The sequence below is a fragment of the Leptodactylus fuscus genome, chromosome 2 (assembly GCF_031893055.1).
Source record: "Leptodactylus fuscus isolate aLepFus1 chromosome 2, aLepFus1.hap2, whole genome shotgun sequence".
NCBI classification, from domain to species: domain Eukaryota; kingdom Metazoa; phylum Chordata; class Amphibia; order Anura; family Leptodactylidae; genus Leptodactylus; species Leptodactylus fuscus.
Window position 1 is genome coordinate 114,863,748 of NC_134266.1, and position 18,870 is coordinate 114,882,617.

Consider the following 18,870-nt stretch of genomic DNA (forward strand, 5'->3'; position numbering starts at 1 on the left):
CTTTCAAGAAAAGGTGTAACCATCTGTTGAGGGAGTGGTACAATGTAATACTGATTTTACTTTTGTTATCTCAGGATTCATTGAACAAGAAGGATGCGGGCTATAGCTTACACCAACCTCAAGGGGATAAGCAGCATGGAACAGAGAAATCTGGATTTCTGTATAAAAAGAGTGAAGGGTGTGAATCTTTCTTAATTGTATTTTTAGCTATATAACTCATTTTAATTCTTTGAGATGTTTACTATCTCTGTATCTTACCATTATTGGTAACTTCTTATATGCTTTTAATTTTCTCTGTTGCCTTTTTTTCAATCACTACTTGATAGGATTCCTCAGCTTTTCCATAAATTTAATTTGTGCAGCTAAACATCACTTCTGTCCTGCCTAGTCTTAATACTTGATCGCTAAGGTGTAATTTTTTTCTGCATAATCACATTACCTATACAGTAAATTAAAGCATCAACCATATGTTATATATAGTGCATCTGAGAAATTCATTATTCACACACGGGTGATAATGCACATTGCATTATCAAACGCCTGTTGTATTCTGTTGAACACACAGCATGCCTTCTCTCTGGCATTACAAAGAACATTGCAAATGAAATTCCCTTACCTTAGTACAGAATATATATTCAAGTCAAATCTGAAGTTACTAGGGTCAGATTGCTTGCACCAAAACTTTGCCGCTGTTTGCAGGTCTCTTCCTTATTGTAGTGGTTTATAGGCTTTTGACTATATTGATAAAACCTAATGGCCGAGTTTAAAGGGATTCTACCATTAAAACTCTTTTTTTTTCTAGGTATCAAGTCGGAATAGCTTTTAGAAAGGCTATTCGTCTCCTACCTTTGGAAGTGATCTCCGCCGCGCCATTCATTCGAAATACCGGTTTGTATCAGTATACTAATTAGTTCTCTCGCAGCGATGGGGGCGTCCCCCAGTGCAGGAGATGCGATGGGGGCGTCCCCATTGTTGCTCGAAAACCGACTCCAGTGCCGCCTCTGTCTTCTTCTGCATCCTCCCCTTCCTTCTTCGGCTTGACGTCGGACGCCTGCGCAGTACGCTCTGTTCGGCGAACTTTGCCGAACGTACTGCACATGCCCGAAGAAGGAAGGGGAGGATGCAGAAGAAGACAGAGGCGGCGCTGGAGTCGGTTTTCGAGCAGCAATGGGGACGCCCCCATCGCATCTCCTGCGCTGGGGGACGCCCCCATCGCTGCGAGAGAACTAATTAGTATACTGATACAAACCGGTATTTCGAATGAATGGCGCGACGGAGATCACTTCCAAGGGTAGGAGACGAATAGCCTTTCTAAAGGCTATTCCGACGTGTTACCTAGAAAAAAAAGAGTTTTAATGGTAGAATCCCTTTAATACTTGAAGATGCCAAATGTAAGTAACAAAGGATATTAGCTCTCTAATCTTTTTGCCTAAGTTCAGTTTGAGAATGCATTAAAACACCTAACTTTAGCCCAAACAGACATTGGACAGTCTCTGGATGGCTCTCGTTGAAGTGGGAGCTGCATATACTGGCAACTCTCACTTTAGCCTGTGTGCAGTCAAGAGTATGTAGAGAGATGAATAATTCAGAATACCAAACATTTTGGCTCATGGTATCACTTCACCTCCCTTATCAATAAGAAAACATATTTGCTCTATATAACATATTGAGGTGGTATTTTTGGAGTAATTAGAGGAACATTGGATCATTTAATCATTGTTTTATACCACTGTTTGTTGTCTCGAAAGCCGAGTGGCAGTGGAGTGGGAACTCTAGCATGCACTCTAGCACGCTTCAGCTCCATTCACTGGCTGTGGAACTGTCAGAGCTAACCAGTATTGTGCATGGTTCTTCTGACACCTTATTTGGATGGGGTGGCATGTGATGTGATTAGTGGGTGGTTCCGTGGTCAGACCCTCAACAATCATCTATAAAATTACACATAATTTCCTGGAGACTATAGTAATCTAGGACACGTGTATCTCTTGACTCCTATTAATTTCAGCTGCCATTATGCACACACACAATAGTCAACATTTACTAAAGCAGCTGTGCCTAGAAAGTGTCCAAACCTGCCAGAAGACTGGTGTAAGGTATACTGCAAATCTATGCCAGTTACTGAGATCAAACACACATACACATACATGTGCAAGAATAACTAAGATGCCAGAGCCTGTTAGGAATTCTGGCGTGTCCTATGTATGTTGAGGGAAAAAAATTGGGCGGCAATAAGAATCATAAAAGTATAGGAAGACATTGAATTTCCGTATGGCTACATTCAGGAAAGCTGCAATATTTTTAAAAGAACAAGTATATTTTTGTCTTCTACAGTCTCTGTTAATTAGTCTAAATGTAAATAACAGGTACATTCCCTTTAAAGAGTGGACTGTATGGGATTCGTCTATTTGCATAATAAGATTATATATTTTCACTTAGTATCAGAAAAGTATGGCAGAAGAGAAAATGTGGAGTGAAATATGGATATCTGACAATATCTCACAGTACGGTGAGTAAAAACCTCTCCAAATAACAATAATGCAGCTTGTTTTGTTTTATTCCAAGTATATGAAGAGCAAATATAAATGTGTTACGTGTAACTTTAAAACTGTAACCTGTGTGAGAAGAAACTAAAAATCTAAGGAAAACTTCAGCTTGCCAGGTTAAGGACTTTCTATAAGCTCTGGAAACAAATGTTATTGCTCTGTACCTATAGCAAATAGCTGCCTAGTAGAGATGAGCGAACACTAAAATGTCCGAGGTTCGAAATCCGATTCGAACAGCCGCACACTGTTCGACTGTTCGAACGAATTTCGAACCCCATTATAGTCTATGGGGGGAAATGCTCATTTCAGGGGTAGGCAACATTCGATAAAATCATACTTACCAAGTCCACAAGTGACGGTAGGGCTGGATTCTGCTTGAAGTCTTCTCCCGGTGCAGGGTCCCCGCGTCCTCTTCCGGGTGGAATTCACTCTGCCTAGGCATCCTGAGCAGAGCCGACTGCGCATGCGCGTGCATGCACGCGCATAATCAGTCGGCTCTACCTAGGCCGGATGCCTAGGCAGAGTGAATTCCACCCGGAAGAAGACGCGGGGACGCAGTGCGGAGAAGACTTCGGAAAGGTAAGAGAAGAACCAGCGTTGATTGGCAGAATGTATAGCATTCTGCCAATCAACGCTGGTTCTGCATCGAACCTTAAACTTCGAACAGCTAATAGTGTTCGATCGAGTACAAGTATAAGTACCGTAGTATTCGATCGAACACCTACTTGATCGAACACTACTCGCTCATCTCTACTGCCTAGTACTAATTGACGGAGTTTGAGTTCTAGAGTCGCTGTTGCTTTCCTGCTGTTGTCCTTTTTATTTTAGAATCTTATTTTTATAGGTAAGACAGCCTTAAAAAAAAAACAAAAAAACAAGCATTTAGGAAAGACAAAAGAGTGTATATAGCTATTACTGTAGGATATATTATGGTTTGATCCTATACCACTAGCACTGATGATGAAAATGGGAGAATAGTAGGCACTCGTCTGCTAAAATAAGGAGCGGTGTCTAAGGCATGATAAATCAACCACATTGGATATTTCAGCACAATGCTCAAGTCACAAGGATGGAAAGAATGGTGATACTGCTATAATGTAAAAGTGCTGAATTTCAATATGGAGCGATCTTCTTTCATAAGATTATATGACCAGAATGTTGATTCTTACTGCTCCTACACTGTACAGCATGCACAGCTTGTATCTTTCTGTTTACTAACGCTGGCTTCACACCATCGTCTGGTCCACACTCTGAGGTTTCCGTCTTCTGTCATACCGGATCCGGCCGTGAGCGGCGGTGAGCGTTTTATGCTCTCCGCTGCAAAACCGTTTTTTTTTTTAAAACCGGACACAGAGTACTGCATGTCCGACTCTGTGTCATGTTTAACAAAAACGGTTTCATCATGGAGAGCATAAAAAACTCACCGGCGCTCATGGCCGGACACTTTTCAAACCTATTCAAATGAATGGCTTTAAAAGATGCCCGCATGTTTCCGTCTCCTGCGCTGTTTTGTGCAGGAAATGGAAACCTGCAGAACGGAGTCTGGGGCGCAGATGTGAACGAGCCCTAACAGAGTGCTTGGAACATATGATCTCTTAAACATTTGAAGACAACTGTACCTGTAAATATATTGAATATGGTGATGTCTATGGAGACATTTATTCAAAGTAATTTTATATTGACAGGCTTATGATTCATATCAGAGGAACCAAATGCAATGGGCAGATTTACTAGTAGTGTTTTACACAGCAACTTTAGACAGTCTTAAACTGTGCGAAATGTATTTGATGTAAGTGTCTGATGCTGTTTCGTAAATCTAAAAGTTGGTGCAATTTTGTGCACAGAGTCATAGGTTAAAGAGATAATGCAAATATTCGGACCAACCCACAAGGACTACGCAGAACCAGAACTGATATAGCACAAATGTTTTTTTTCCAGGAAAAATAACAAACACACAACGCGTTTCGGAGACTTAGGTGCCCCTTTATCAAGTTTGTATCACACGATTTCTTCTCCTCCCATCATTCATGCAATCTAGTACAGGCATGTAACCTCCATCCTCAGATTGCAGCTGCTTTATCTTTCTTTGATATAATAATCTGCCATCCATGAGGGTCGGCTGTATCTCCTATATCTCCTGAACAGAGCTTCTCCTGAAGCTCTTCTGTCAGAGGATTTGGCGCCGTCTGTGCAAGGTAAAGATGAAGCAGCTGCGACCTGAGGATGGAGGTTACATGCTTGTATTAGATCTCATGAAAAGAAATCGTCTGATGCACACTTGATAAAGGGGCACCTATATCTGAGAAACACGTTTTTTTTTTTCCTGGAAGTAAAACATTTGTGCTATATCAGTTGTGGATCTGCGCAGTCCTTGTGAGTTGGTCCGAATGTTTGCCATATCCTGTATCCTGGAGGTACAGCCTGGTGGTACACAGTGACAGCAGCAATCCTTCATTCAATGTTGAAATTCTTTTTGCCTATTAAGTTGGTTGTGTTATCAACACAACCCCCAAAGATGAGAAGCTAATGTTCTCCTTCCTTACTGTGATAATTCACTACACACTGCTCGGTGGTATTGCTTTTTGTTTATGTGCACAGCTTAAAGGGAGTCTGTCAGCAGGAATAAGAAAGATATCTTTGGAACATGTTGTTTAATAACTCTTCTTCATAGCAGTGCTTGCAGAAGTGCCTGGAAACTCATGCATATGACAACTGGTGATGCATGTCATAATTTATCTGTATTCATCTGTAAGAAATAAAATGGTTGAGGTCGATATATCATGTTTTTTTCTGGCAAACAGGTCATGAAAAAGTGAAATTTTTTGTTGCATGAGACTGTTTTTTGTTTCAATAAATTGCAACAGTTTTTCTCATTTTTGCTCCATTCTTCACTTTTCTAAAAGTGCCTGGAGCGGGACTGCTATCTAAGTGGCCTGGGGGCTGACGGTTCGACCCTCCACATTTACTATTTTACATGCAACTGGCGTGAGTTATACAAGAAATCTATGCTTGTTCCTGAATGGTGTAGATTTCATTTATGGAGAATCTGAATTCCACATGTTTGTTCTATACACTAATATTCTGTTAACCACAGTACCATGCATAGCCAGACTTGTACAGACAGTCTCGATGTGGCAGATCCTTCAGGGAAAAAATAGGCTATCAGTGAAAGAAGAAATTCAGGCTTGTAGGACAAAGAAATCTTGATGCAGGATATGAGTTAAATCAATAAGTCTCTTTAAAAAGGATAAGGCACCCAGAGGCAGGCTTCTGTTTCAGTGTTTCATCAGCACAGAGCAGGGGACTGGTTCGCTAGTTGAGAAGCTATTGACGTAGGTCATTAGGATAATATGTTTGAGAGAATGCTCCTTTAACCTTTATCTAGAATACATATTTTTCTATTAAATAAAGTTATTATCTTGGAGTTTTCTTGAGCTAAATATACAGTGCCCTTCATATATATTTCATATATACTGTTCTTCTTCTTAATTGCAGATTAATCGACCTCCAGCCAAAATTAAATTGCTGACATGTCAAGTGCGGCCAAATGTTGAGGACAAAAGAAGCTTCTTTTTAATCACACGTGAGTTATGGGACTCGGCTTGTTCATATAAGCATGTACAGGCGTGCATGACAGTGTGCATGAAGTTCATACACATGTTGTAATGAAAGGAGGAAAAGGGAACATTTTTATCTCCTTTAAAATGTTGTAAGCGCCAGAAAAAGAAGGTGTAATTGTGTAGTTTCCATCCCTGCCATTACTATGAAATATCAAGAAGGAGCTGTGATTCTGTATGCTACTAATCCTATCACAATATGAAAATTATATCTTTCTCTCTACATCTAAAGAAGAACGCTTAAAGGGGGTTGTTCAGGCTAAAAGTTTATTTATTAATTAGGTGACAAAAATAAAAAGAAACCATACTCACCTGTCCTCGGTGCTCCACGCATGGTCCAGTCCTGCATGCCAATTGTCTTCCGGCAGAAGTACCCGCTGCATGTGACAGGGAAGTACCTGCTGCACGGTAGAGAACCGGGCACGTCGCTACCTGTGATGTCCCCAGCTACCTCCCAGAGGCCGCTGATTTCCCTCAGCAGTATTGGATTAATATTTGGTGTCCTAGTGGTTTACTCATCTACGCATGCTCTATCAGCATGTCCTGTCAGTGCAGGACAGGAAGGGAAACTGAAGATCATTGGTGGGAAGGAACTTGGGATTATTGTACAACAGTGTAACTCTTCACAGCTCGTAAACACTTGAGCTCTCTGCCCTATTATGTAATAAAGTAGTCAGTGGAGTTTATTGCCACCAGGCACCTAACGGAGGACTATATGATTTTTCTCATTATATATCATTGGGGGACAAAGGTCCATGGATAAAGGCATGACCACTAGGAGACTGACACTAGGAAATATCAAAAGGTATCGGCTCCACCCCTGAGCTATACCCTCTCCACACACACAATGCATACAGGTCTTCTGCTTTGTATCCTTTTTTTTATTTTTATTTTCTCTTAAAGGTGCAAGGGGATCTTCAGGTGCAGGGGGATCTTAGTTGCACCATTCTGTGGATGCTGCTCTCTGTCAAGCACCTTGCCAGTGACTCAGCCCCACTGCTGCATCCGCAGCCATAATTTTGGTGAACCCACTCTCATGTTTAGAAGATGACCCCCTTTTACCCGGTGCTGCCGTTTTCTTGTGTGTGAGTTTTAGGCATAATGGTGTCAACCTTCAAGGCCATTTCTTATGCCCAATTCCACTTGTGTCCACTTCAGTTGACACTTCTGGCATGAATGGGTCAGGACTTTGTCCAGCCTTGACCGCTTGATCCTCCCTGGGTTCGCCAGGAATTTATCCCCCTCTATTGGCATGTGATTCTCCAGTGACGCCAGTGAAAGGTCTTCGGTGCATTTATTATCCAGGACCTATGGTCCAAGTTGGAGGCCTCCCTCCATTTCATCCTTCTGGAATTGAAGGTAATTTTTCTTTCCCTGTCTCATTGGAACACTATCGCTGCCCCTTTGAGTGATTGCTCACTCTATGAGATCTGTTGAAGCTTTTTGGGCAGTTGGGCATCATGCTTCTGCCATCCAGGTTTGCAAAGCTACCACTTGGGCCTCTGTCCACACTTTTACCAAGTTCTATGAGATCCATTCTGTGGCTTCTGAAAATGCCAATTTGGTTTGTAAAGTTCTGCAAGCGGCCGTGCACTAGGTTGCCTGTATGGCTGTTGTCTTACTACCCTCTGGGACTTCTTTGGCATGTCACATGGTGCTGTGTTCCCAAATGATATAAACAAGAAAATTAGGGGCAGCACGGTGGCTCAGTAGTTAGCACTGCAGCCTTGCAGCGCTGGAGTCCTGGGTTTGGCAGAAGACGAAAACCTGTCATGCCGAGTCCCGCCATGAGCGGGACTCGGCATGAATGGGTTTGAAAGATGCCTGCAGGTTTCCTTCTCCTGCCCTGTTTTGTGCAGGAAACGGAAACCTGCAGAACGGAATCCCGGACGCAGATGTGAACGAGCCCTAACACACGTTTATTTCACATGCATCAACAGCTAAATAAAAATTGCACGTTGTAAAAGCACCCTTAGGGGGCATTTACACGGAGTAACGCCGGGCGTGTATTACAGCCGTACACGCCGGCGTTACGGCAGACTGCCGAACACTTCCCATTCACTTCAATGGGAGCGCTCGTAAACGCCGCTTGGATGATTGTGATCTTTGATGTTGTTGCACCTTGTCAGAGCACAGTCCATGCCTCAGGATATTAAGAACAGATGTCAGTGGGTTTTCCTAATATTTCATTACTGTTTTGTTTTCAATGGCTTATTTGAATGTTCCCACCCTCAAAGCTAAATCTATTTTTTCTTTCAGTACAGTATGTTTTATAAAGAATGCTCTTACTTCACAGCTCTGTGCTTAGTTCCTAACAAACACTGTCTTTGTGGCCATGTGCTTTAGTGGAAAATATTAGCACATTAACACATCTTTGTATCTCAAGGAGATTTTGTGCTATAATTTTTATGCATGGTAAGTGATCTAATAATATGCATTGCTACATATTTTCCACTTCTTTTCTTGTAGATTACAGAACATATCATTTTCAGGCTGAGGATGAGGCTGAGGCATTTGTGTGAGTAATAAAATAGATTCTTTCTGCTTTTCAAGAGGTTATCCAGTTTCTATTATTGATGGCCTATCTTTGAGATACATTGTACAGCAAGTGGGCAGTGCAGCTCCTGAGATGTAAACAGTACCAGCAGCCAGTGACGTAACGATGTCGGTTGCAGGGGCCCAAAGGAGTATGAGCCCACGACTTGCTGGAAATAGGCGCGGCATCTGGACCACCATAATCGTGGTTGGGGAAAGCCTGGTTCCCTGACCACTTTACCTATTGTTAATGGAAAGGGGACCGCCTGGGCCTCATTCCATTATATGCCAGCCCAGGGGAGTTGACAAAAAATACTTATACGCTCCTGTCCTGGGCTTAGCATCCTTTCTGGTGCTTTTCCAAATGGTGACTCAGACCTCACTGCTGGGGCCTGTGATTGGGCCCCAGCAATCACATGGGATGCGCCGGCATAATGACGTCATTGCATCCCATGTCACCGCTGAGGTCCAATCAAAGGCCCCAGCAGTGACGTCTGGGGAACAGGACCTCAGTCACCGGCAGAAGAGGAGCAAGGAAGATGGGAAAGGCATAAGGTCAGACCGAGGATGCCCCGGACAGATGAGGTAAGGTGAGTATAAGTAAGTGTTTGTTATTTTTAATCATTTCTCCTGGGCCTCTACTTATAGTCTGGTGACTGAGGAAACCGCAGAGTATAATAGAACCGGCTCTGTGGAAGGGGGGCTCTTGGGAGCATATAATACTGTGTGGAGACCACAGTGGGCTATATAATACTGTGTGGGGACCACTGTGAGCATATTATACTGAGTGGGATCACTGTAGGCAATATAATACTGTGTGTGGGCCATTGCGGCGCATATAATACTGTGTGGGGCCACTATGAGCATATAATACCATGTGGGGGTCACTCTGGGGATTTAATTCTGTGTGGGCCATTCTGGAGCATATAATGCCATGTACGGCCACTGGGCAGCATATAAGGCTGTATGGGGACCACTGCACAACATATAATGCTGTATGGGGACCACTGCATCGCATATAATGCTGTGTGGGGGCCACTGCAAAGCATATAATGCAGTGTATGGGCCACTGTGCAGCATACAATACTGTCCCAGGATTGTTTGTATGCCGGGCACTGTGCTGCTCACTCACCATATTCTTCATAACTGCAGTTGTGGGTGCTAAAGCTATATCTCTTTCAAGTATCTAACATATTGCTACAGCTCCCTAACTGTCACTATCAAAAATTCGCTCTAGGGAGGTGGTAGGGGGCCTCTGACAAAAGCTTTCACTGAGGCCCACAAGACCTTAGTTACACCACTGCCAGGAGCTTCACTGTCCTGGAACAGCTGATCTCCAGGAGTCCTGGGTATCTGATCCTCACAGATCTGATATTGATGGCCTGTACTTAGATCTGTATAGATTTGGACTTTGACCTCCTGTTTATTACAGGATATGTTTGATCAGATTTACTATTTAAAATGAGTCAGAATTCTGGTAAAGTTGGCTCTGAAAACTGGCGTCCATGCCTTATATGACATTTATTAACACTTTCTGAGTGTTTCTGTGCCTTGTATGACAAGTGGACAGGGCTTTTCAGAACAGGGCAATAGTTGGATTGGAAAGTGGTGGTGCTTAAAATCCAAGTATTGTACCAAAATTTGAACTCTATTTGTGAAAAAAAAAAATAGTGCAAACTAAACATTCTAATAATGTGCTGGTTTTATAATCTGCATCAGTCTCTGTGATAAGTCTGGCACAGTTAAAACCTATCTAGTTTAAGTTTGCACCATGTGAAACTAAAGGTATGTTCACACTACAGTTATTATAGTCCATGATCCAACACAGAATGAGAGCAACAGACATTAACGGACATATATGGCGCCCCCTATGTCTGCGCCTGTTCCCATCGACTGTAATGTAAAACACATGTTTATTTTTGTAATGGAAAAAAAGTCAAGCATGTATAAAAATAAAATGTAACGAAAGCTTCATGTTATGTCCTGGTTGTTATTAATGTTTGGTGCCTTCATCCTATGATGGAAGAGAGCAACAGGCATTAAATATTAGTAATGTGAACCCAGCCTTAGACATTCTTTGTAAATCTGCCAAATTTTCTGCATCAGAGGAGCAGATAACTTTACAATGAAACTGTCAGTAAGTTATTCAATAACTATACAATAACAAAGGTTCATTTAAAAATAATGTTCTTACTGGAGTGGAGACGCTATTACAGTTGGATATGCTATCACATTCCGAAAGTATTCTCTGCATAGTGATTCTTGGTAAGTCCTCATTTATTTGAAAGAAAACAAGGAAGCACGTATACAGGAAAGCTAAAAAGACCTATATTCCTTTATTTTCAAGATGAATGGGGCTCCCAGATACGGCTGAAGGATCCTAATGGACAAGGCACTGACTGATGTTATAGCTGCCCCCTGGTGGTGGGGCATAAAACTTCATGCTATGTTTCCCCAGCAGTTGGGCAAGGAGACGCTGAGCCAGGGCAACAAAATCGCCTGTTGAGCCACTGGCATTTACATCTCCAGGTTACTTAAGAAGTGATGAGATTATGCCTAAGGGTGCATTCACACGATGTAACGTTGAGCGTGATCTGGCACGTATACACGTGCCGGCAGATGATGCGCTCAAAATGCTCCCATTCATTTCAATGGGAGTCAGGAGCGTATACGCCATGTTATTTTGCGCCCGTAATTTTGCGGTCGCTGCTTATAGAGGTACCCACAGTATTCCGTCCCCCAAATATAATTTATGCCATCGTATATTAAATGGGTTATCCAACTTTGTAATATTGATGGCCTATCCTTAAGATCCTATCCTCTGCTTCATAGTCCGAAGGGAGCGGTGGTTGAACAGGTTAGCCCTGCACCATTCAGACTGGAGAACAAAACACCTCTGTTCTCGTGTCCATTGGGTGTCTCAGTTGTCGCACCTCCCACTGATCTGCAACTTATCTCTTATCCTGTGGCTAGGGAGATAAGTTGCTTTGGTGGGGCCGTTTTAATAGTAAAAGGATTATACCTCTGCATTGTAAAAGATCCCCAGAAAAATAATTTTCAATGAAAACTTAGGTGACAAATGCAAGGCCTCCTAACTTGTTGTTGGATTCTCTACTTGGATTTTGGATCACGCCTTCTTCACTAAAATGTTACACATGTCCCAATTGCCAACATCTGTCGGTATGATGCATGGATGGCTCAAACATACCAAAATGGGTACTCTTCTCTATGCAAATAATGAACCAAATATTGTGCATATTTTTTGAGGTGGTAATGTTTCCACTTGTATGCAGTGTCATTATCCAGTGATGGAAATGGAGAAAAGAGAAGGCCACAGACAAGAGCATATATGATTATATAGTGGATAAACTGTGGTGTCATACACACTGTGCATGAACACAAGTTTATACACTACCTGTTCATTTTTTATTCTCATGAAGATGGATATCGGTTCTTCAGAACAGTAAAGATGAGTCCTTGAATGCAGCTTTCACTGGCGATACAGGCTCAAATGACAACTCTAACCAACTGGCAAAGCAGGTCATTAATGAGATCAGATCTTTACCTGGGAACCAAGTGTGCTGTGACTGCGGAGCTCCTGGTAATGTCTCATATCCCTCCATTCATTCTTTACCTTCTCATCCTTGTTGTTTTATAATTTACATATTTTGTTTCTTTCACTACATCATACTCCTTACAGAGCCCTCTTGGGTATCCACAAACTTAGGAATTCTCATCTGCATTGAGTGCTCTGGAATTCATCGTGATATTGGTGTGCGCTATTCACGAGTCCAGTCTTTAACTCTTGACTTACTGAGCACCTCCGAGCTCTTGGTAGGTATCTTGCTATATTTGAACACCCCTGTGTTTTTCAGTATGCCATGTTTTGCATGTCATTATATCTCAGTATTGCCCTTTGTTTCTTCAGATTGCTGTTTCAATTGGAAATACTAAATTCAATGATGTTTTTGAAGTAGTTCTTCCAACACCAAGTCCTAAGCCCAAGCCCATCAGTGACATGTAAGTACAAGTAAAACATTCTTGTGCACCAGGATTGATAATGGATATATTGTAACTGTTAAGGAACAAGCCACAGATAAAAAGGTGCACAGAAAAAATGGGTGCCACTATTTAGAGGGTTAGTCCTGTTGAGACCAACAGCCACTTTGTCTGCAGAGGCACAAAAACCCTTAAGATTAATCTACAATGCATTAAATAAAAGGGATAATATAATATAAGGGGATAAACCAATTATATAATGCAAGTAAGAAGGAAATAGAGTGATGTTTCAGAGTATCAGAAATATAACAACTGGGAGGGGCTTCTGATGCATGGCGATTTTTGTTGTTGCTGACACAAAAACTTAAAATTGCAATGTAGTCATCATTGATAATGGTGGACTGTAGGACATCATCAATGTTTTACCCAAGAGAACACAGAAGCTGATATTCTATATTAAAGTTATGATACTTTTGTGCCTTCTTCACCATTTTCCTGATAAGGGGACGTGGTGAGGACGGGCAGGGAGTGTGGCAGATTTATCATCAAGTAAGACAGAAATTTGGCGTAAATTATGTGAGAAATGTCCACCAGCTATGAGCTGGTGTGCACTACCCCTCCAGTGCATGGCCCGGGGGAAGGTGTGCGTGCTATTTATGATGAAGCATATGTCTCAACATACTGTATGTGAGGCGTCCCCTCTGGCGCCAATGAAGACTGGCATTACTGATGATCATAAATATGCTCATTGTTTATACTTAAAAGTTGCACAATGTCAAAATTGTCATCCAAAAATATCATCCAAAATCCCAAACACTTTGTTTAAAAATAGGTCATTTGCTGATGGCATATTCCCTTTAAATGGCATATTGTTATTTTAGGATATGCCAGTGACTATTTAACTGTTCACAGTGATTCTGTAGGGATCCATGTGTCTTAATAGGGCTTCCAGGAAAGATTACATCATTGCAAAATATGTTGAACACAACTTTGTGGACAGAGAAAGGAGCAACAATATGCATGAAATTAGAGAGGCTATTCAACAATATGACTTGATAACCTTGCTACATTGCATGGCGAATGGGGCAGATCTGAGTAAACCTCTTCATCCTATGGACAATCAGGTATTCTTCACATGTATTAGACACTACAGCCTTCTGCAAGTATATGTCTCTCACTACCATTTATACATGGGTTTTTTTTTCCCCCTATTTTGAAAGGATGTTGTGGAGTATCCCCTTCACTTTTCAATCTATATGAGTGACAGAAATTCCCTCCCAATTGTAGATTTCCTGATCCAAAATGGGTATGTACATCCTCATCTAATGTTTCATTAATGCAGCATATATGTACATATGTATGTACTGTGGGGAAGGTAGCTCGGTAGAAGCAGTGGTGCGGACCCAAACAGTCAAGACAGGGACACAAAAATGTGCAGCAAGCTTGTTTATATAGAAAAACAGGAAAATAAATAAACCTTGACTTCAGGTACAAATGAGCAAAACAAAATACAGCCTTAACTTCAGGCAAAAATAAAACAAAATCCTGCTCGTCCGAGCAACTAACTAAACAGAAGTTACAACCTAACTATTTGTATGGCTTACTGGCAGCCACATGAAAAACAAGCATAATATTTGTCTCACCGGACTCAGTGTTACAGGATGGACTCAGGGTTACAGGACAGACCCAGCCACCTCCTTACTTCCTGGATATGCCCTGTAGTGCAGGCTCTGCAACCTTTTATGGGCCAGTAACGAGCCTCAGGACCCACATCTGGGGCTGAAACCTATTCCAGACCCACACTGGACCACAGGTCAGGAATCTGGGGCTGTTATAGCGGAACTCCTGCACCTTGCCTTTCACCTTCTCACAGTACATATATACAGTCCTATGAAAAAGTTTGGGCACCCCTATTAAATTTAATCATTTTTAGTTCTAAATATTTTGGTGTTTGCTACAGCCATTTCAGTTTGATATATCTAATAATTGATGGACACAGTAATATTTCAGGATTGAAATGAGGTTTATTGTACTAACACAAAATGTGCAATATGTATTAAACCAAAATTTGACCGGTGCAAAAGTATGGGCACCTCAACAGAAAAGTGCCAGTAATATTTAGTAGATCCTCCTTTTGCAACGATAACATCCTCTACTCGCTTCCTGTAGCTTTTAATCAGTTCCTGGATCCTGGATGAAGGGATTTTGGACCATTCCTCTTTACAAAACAATTCAAGTTCAGTTAAGTTTGATGGTCGCCGAGCATGGACAGCCCGCTCTCAAATGATCTGAAAAGAAAGATTGTTCAACATAGTTGTTCAGGGGAAGGATACAAAAAGTTGTCTCAGAGATTTAACCTGTCAGTTTCCACTGTGAGGAACATAGTAAGGAAATGGAAGACCACAGGGACAGTTCTTGTTAAGCCCAGAAGTGGCAGGCCAAGAAAAATATCAGAAAGGCAGAGAAGAAGAATGGTGAGAACAGTCAAGGACAATCCACAGACACCTCCAAAGAGCTGCAGCATCATCTTGCTGCAGATGGTGTCACTGTGCATCGGTCAACAATACAGCGCACTTTGCACAAGGAGAAGCTGTATGGGAGAGTGATGAGAATGAAGCCGTTTCTGCAAGCACGCCACAAACAGAGTCACTGCCTGAGGGATGCAAAAGCACATTGGGACAAGCCAGCTTCATTTTGGAAGAAGGTCCTGTGGACTGATGAAACAAAGACTGAGTTGTTTGGTCATACAAAAAGACGTTATGCATGGCGTCCAAAAAAAACTGCATTCCAAGAAAAACACTTGCTACCCACTGTAACATTTGGTGGAGGTTCCATCATGCTTTGGGGCTGTGTGGCCAATGCCGGCACCGGGAATCTTGTTAAAGTTGAGGGTCGCATGGATTTCACTCAGTATCAGCAGATTCTTGAGAATAATGTTCAAGAATCAGTGACGAAGTTGAAGTTACGCCGGGGATAGATATTTCAGCAAGACAATGATCCAAAACACCGCTCCAAATCGACTCAGGCATTCATGCAGAGGAACAATTACAATGTTCTGGAATGGCCATCCCAATCCCCAGACCTGAATATCATTGAACATCTGTGGGATGATTTGAAGCGGGCTGTCCATGCTCGGCGACCATCAAACTTACCTGAACTTGAATTGTTTTGTAAAGAGGAATGGTCCAAAATACCTTCATCCAGGATCCAGGAACTGCTTAAAAGCTACAGGATGCGACTAAAGGCTGTTATCTTTGCAAAAGGAGGATCTACTAAATATTAATGTCACTTTTCTGTTGAGGTGCCCATACTTTTGCACTGGTCAAATTTTGGTTTAATGCAGATTGCACATTTTATGTTAGTACAATAAACCTCATTTCAATCCTGAGATATTACTGTGTCCATCAGTTATTAGATATATCAAACTGAAATGGCTGCTGCAAACACCAAAATATTTAGAACTAAAAATGATTAAGATTAATAGGGGTGCGCAAACTTTTTCATAGGACTGTATATGTACATACATATAAATAGATATGTAGAATTTCTCTGTTTTACTGGATGGATGACTTTAATTCCACAGGGGAGCTCTGGATAAAGTTACAGCAGATGGACAAACCGCTCTGCATTATGCGGTCAAATATAATAAACCAGATTGCATACGTCTTCTCCTGAGAGCTAAGGCATCTGTGAATGCTGGTAAGCATGTGTCTATTGTTCCCAGTTTCCAGTTACCTTCTTTATTCTGTTTGTTTGACTAGTGTAAGAATGAGGTTTAAGTTTCAGACAGTCAGTTCTGCAGTCGCAGGACTGTCGCATCACTAATAAGTGACATATTGATTAATTCCTGGCTATTTTTCATTACTGAGGGGGTGACACACTATGTACCTGGATGTAGTTATAGCTGCAGTCAGTTCTGGGGTCACAGGTACAGTCAATACTAAGTGACATATTGATTAATTCCTGGCTATTTCTCATTACTGAGGGGGTGACACACTATGTACCTGGATGTAGTTATAGCTGCAGTCAGTTCTGGGGTCACAGGTGCAGTCAATAGTAAGTGACATATTGATTAATTCCAGGCTATTTCTCATTACTGAGGGGTGACACACTATGTACCTGGATGTAGTTATACCTGCAGTCAGTTCTGGGGTCACAGGCACTATCACTAATAAGTAAGTGACATACTGATTAATTCCTGGCTGTTTCTCATTACTGAGCGGGTGACACACTATGTACCTAGATGTAGTTATAGCTGCAGTCAGTTCTGGGGTCACAGGTGCAGTCAATAGTAAGTGACATACTGACTAATTCCAGGCTATTTCTCATTACTGAGGGGGAGACACACTATGTACCTAGATGTAGATATAACTGCAGTCAGTTCTGGGGTCACAGGTACTATCACTAATAAGTAAGTGACATACTGATTAATTCCTGGCTGTTTCTCATTACTGAGGGGGTGACACACTGTGTACCTGGATGTGGTTATACCTGAAGGCAGTTCTGGGGTCACAGGTACTATCACTGATAAGTAAGTGACACACTGATTAATTCCAGGATATTTCTCAGTGCTGAGGGGTGACACACTATGTACCTGGATGTAGTTATAGCTGCAGTCAGTTCTGGGGTCACAGGTGCAGTCAATAGTAAGTGACATACTGACTAATTCCAGGCTATTTCTCATTACTGAGGGGGTGACACACTATGTACCTGGATGTAGATATAACTGCAGTCAGTTCTGGGGTCACAGGTACTGTCACTATTAAGTGACATACTGTTTAATTCCAGGCAATTTCTTATTACTGAGGAGGTGACACACTTTGTACCTCTCCTGAATGTAACTATAACATCAGTCAGTGCTGGGGTCACAGGTGCTTTCACAAGCTATTTCTCATCAAATAAAAAGTAAGCAATTTATATTTTGGTTTTTTTTAGCAAAAATATTCTTTATGAACCCAGCCTCGGGATGATTTAGGTTAGGGCTACACGGCAACCACAATTTCTAGTCACAAATAGATTGGATCAATTGTGATTAGATGCTGCGATTGTGGCACCTTCAGGTCCCCATGCGACTCCATTCAATAACATGAATGAAAGAGTTCTCCGATGGGAATTGATGCTGAATTGATGCTTTAGTTGAAACACAATAAGAGTGCTGTCACATGTTATTCTGTCCACACAACAGCATCATTCAATGCTGGGGCTTCCTCCACTGTCTCTTAGACTGGTATTACACAGTGTTTTTTCAGGCTGGGTTCACACAATGTGGTAATGCACAAAAATGCATGCTAAAACGCATGTGTCTTTAATTAAAAACTGCATGCGTTTTTCAAAATCCTCATATGCGTGAGAAACTGCATTTGTTTTTTTTGTTAAACATATGCGATTTTTTTTAATGTAGATTGTGAGCCCCACATAGAGCTCACAATGTACATTTTTCCCTATGAGTATGTCTTTTTTTGGAATATGGGATGGAAATCCATGCAAACACGGGGAGAACAAACAAACTCATTGCAGATGGTTTTTTGCCCTTGGTGGAATGTGAACACCAGGCCCCCAGCACTGCAAGGCTGCAGTGCTAACCACTGAGCCACCGTGTGGCCCCTAAACATAAGCAATTTCTCAGGCATTTTAGGGTAACTTTCGACTGAGTTTGTTATACTGGAACTCTGCTCCGAATTAGGCCCAATGAATGGTTACAGGCCTTTGGCATACTGGTAACACACAGAGTGACATCTTATACCCATAACTGCAATTAAAAAATGCAAGCAGTTCTTCAGTAGAAGTAGCGATATGTAAACCAAGACACACAGGTCAATAAAACAATTCATTATGGGTTATTTCTCATTGCTGGCTCATTGCAAATAATGAGAAATAAGGTGGAAATTAATTGATATTTCACTTACTTATAACTGAAAGCATCAATGGGCCCAGCAATTTTGATTTTAACACACATACTGTATCAGTTTGCTTGTAGCTTGACCATATGCTATAACTATGTACTTTTACCTGTGTGTAATTAGAAAATTGGTGATAAATCTAAGTAAATAACTGGAGTGTAGATGGGTTGCTGAATATAACATCTTGGGTGGATTGTGTATTAAAACTGTAAGCAAATACAGATGTCTGGTATACTGCACACGAGAAGAACAATGTGTACTAAGTAATTCATTTGC

General features: G+C 41.6%; 1 protein-coding gene across 1 annotated transcript in view; it reads left to right on the forward strand.

Annotated features, from left to right (window-relative positions):
• The window catches only part of LOC142195022 (arf-GAP with SH3 domain, ANK repeat and PH domain-containing protein 3-like), a 48,849-nt gene that overhangs the window by 16,804 nt on the left and 13,175 nt on the right, over positions 1-18,870 (forward strand). The window contains exons 10-19 of the mRNA XM_075264520.1: positions 75-178; positions 2,437-2,506; positions 6,039-6,126; positions 8,630-8,678; positions 12,136-12,296; positions 12,396-12,529; positions 12,624-12,715; positions 13,638-13,818; positions 13,915-14,000; positions 16,278-16,393. Coding sequence (XP_075120621.1) covers positions 75-178; positions 2,437-2,506; positions 6,039-6,126; positions 8,630-8,678; positions 12,136-12,296; positions 12,396-12,529; positions 12,624-12,715; positions 13,638-13,818; positions 13,915-14,000; positions 16,278-16,393 — 1,081 coding nt within the window. The remainder of the gene's footprint in view (positions 1-74; positions 179-2,436; positions 2,507-6,038; positions 6,127-8,629; positions 8,679-12,135; positions 12,297-12,395; positions 12,530-12,623; positions 12,716-13,637; positions 13,819-13,914; positions 14,001-16,277; positions 16,394-18,870) is intronic.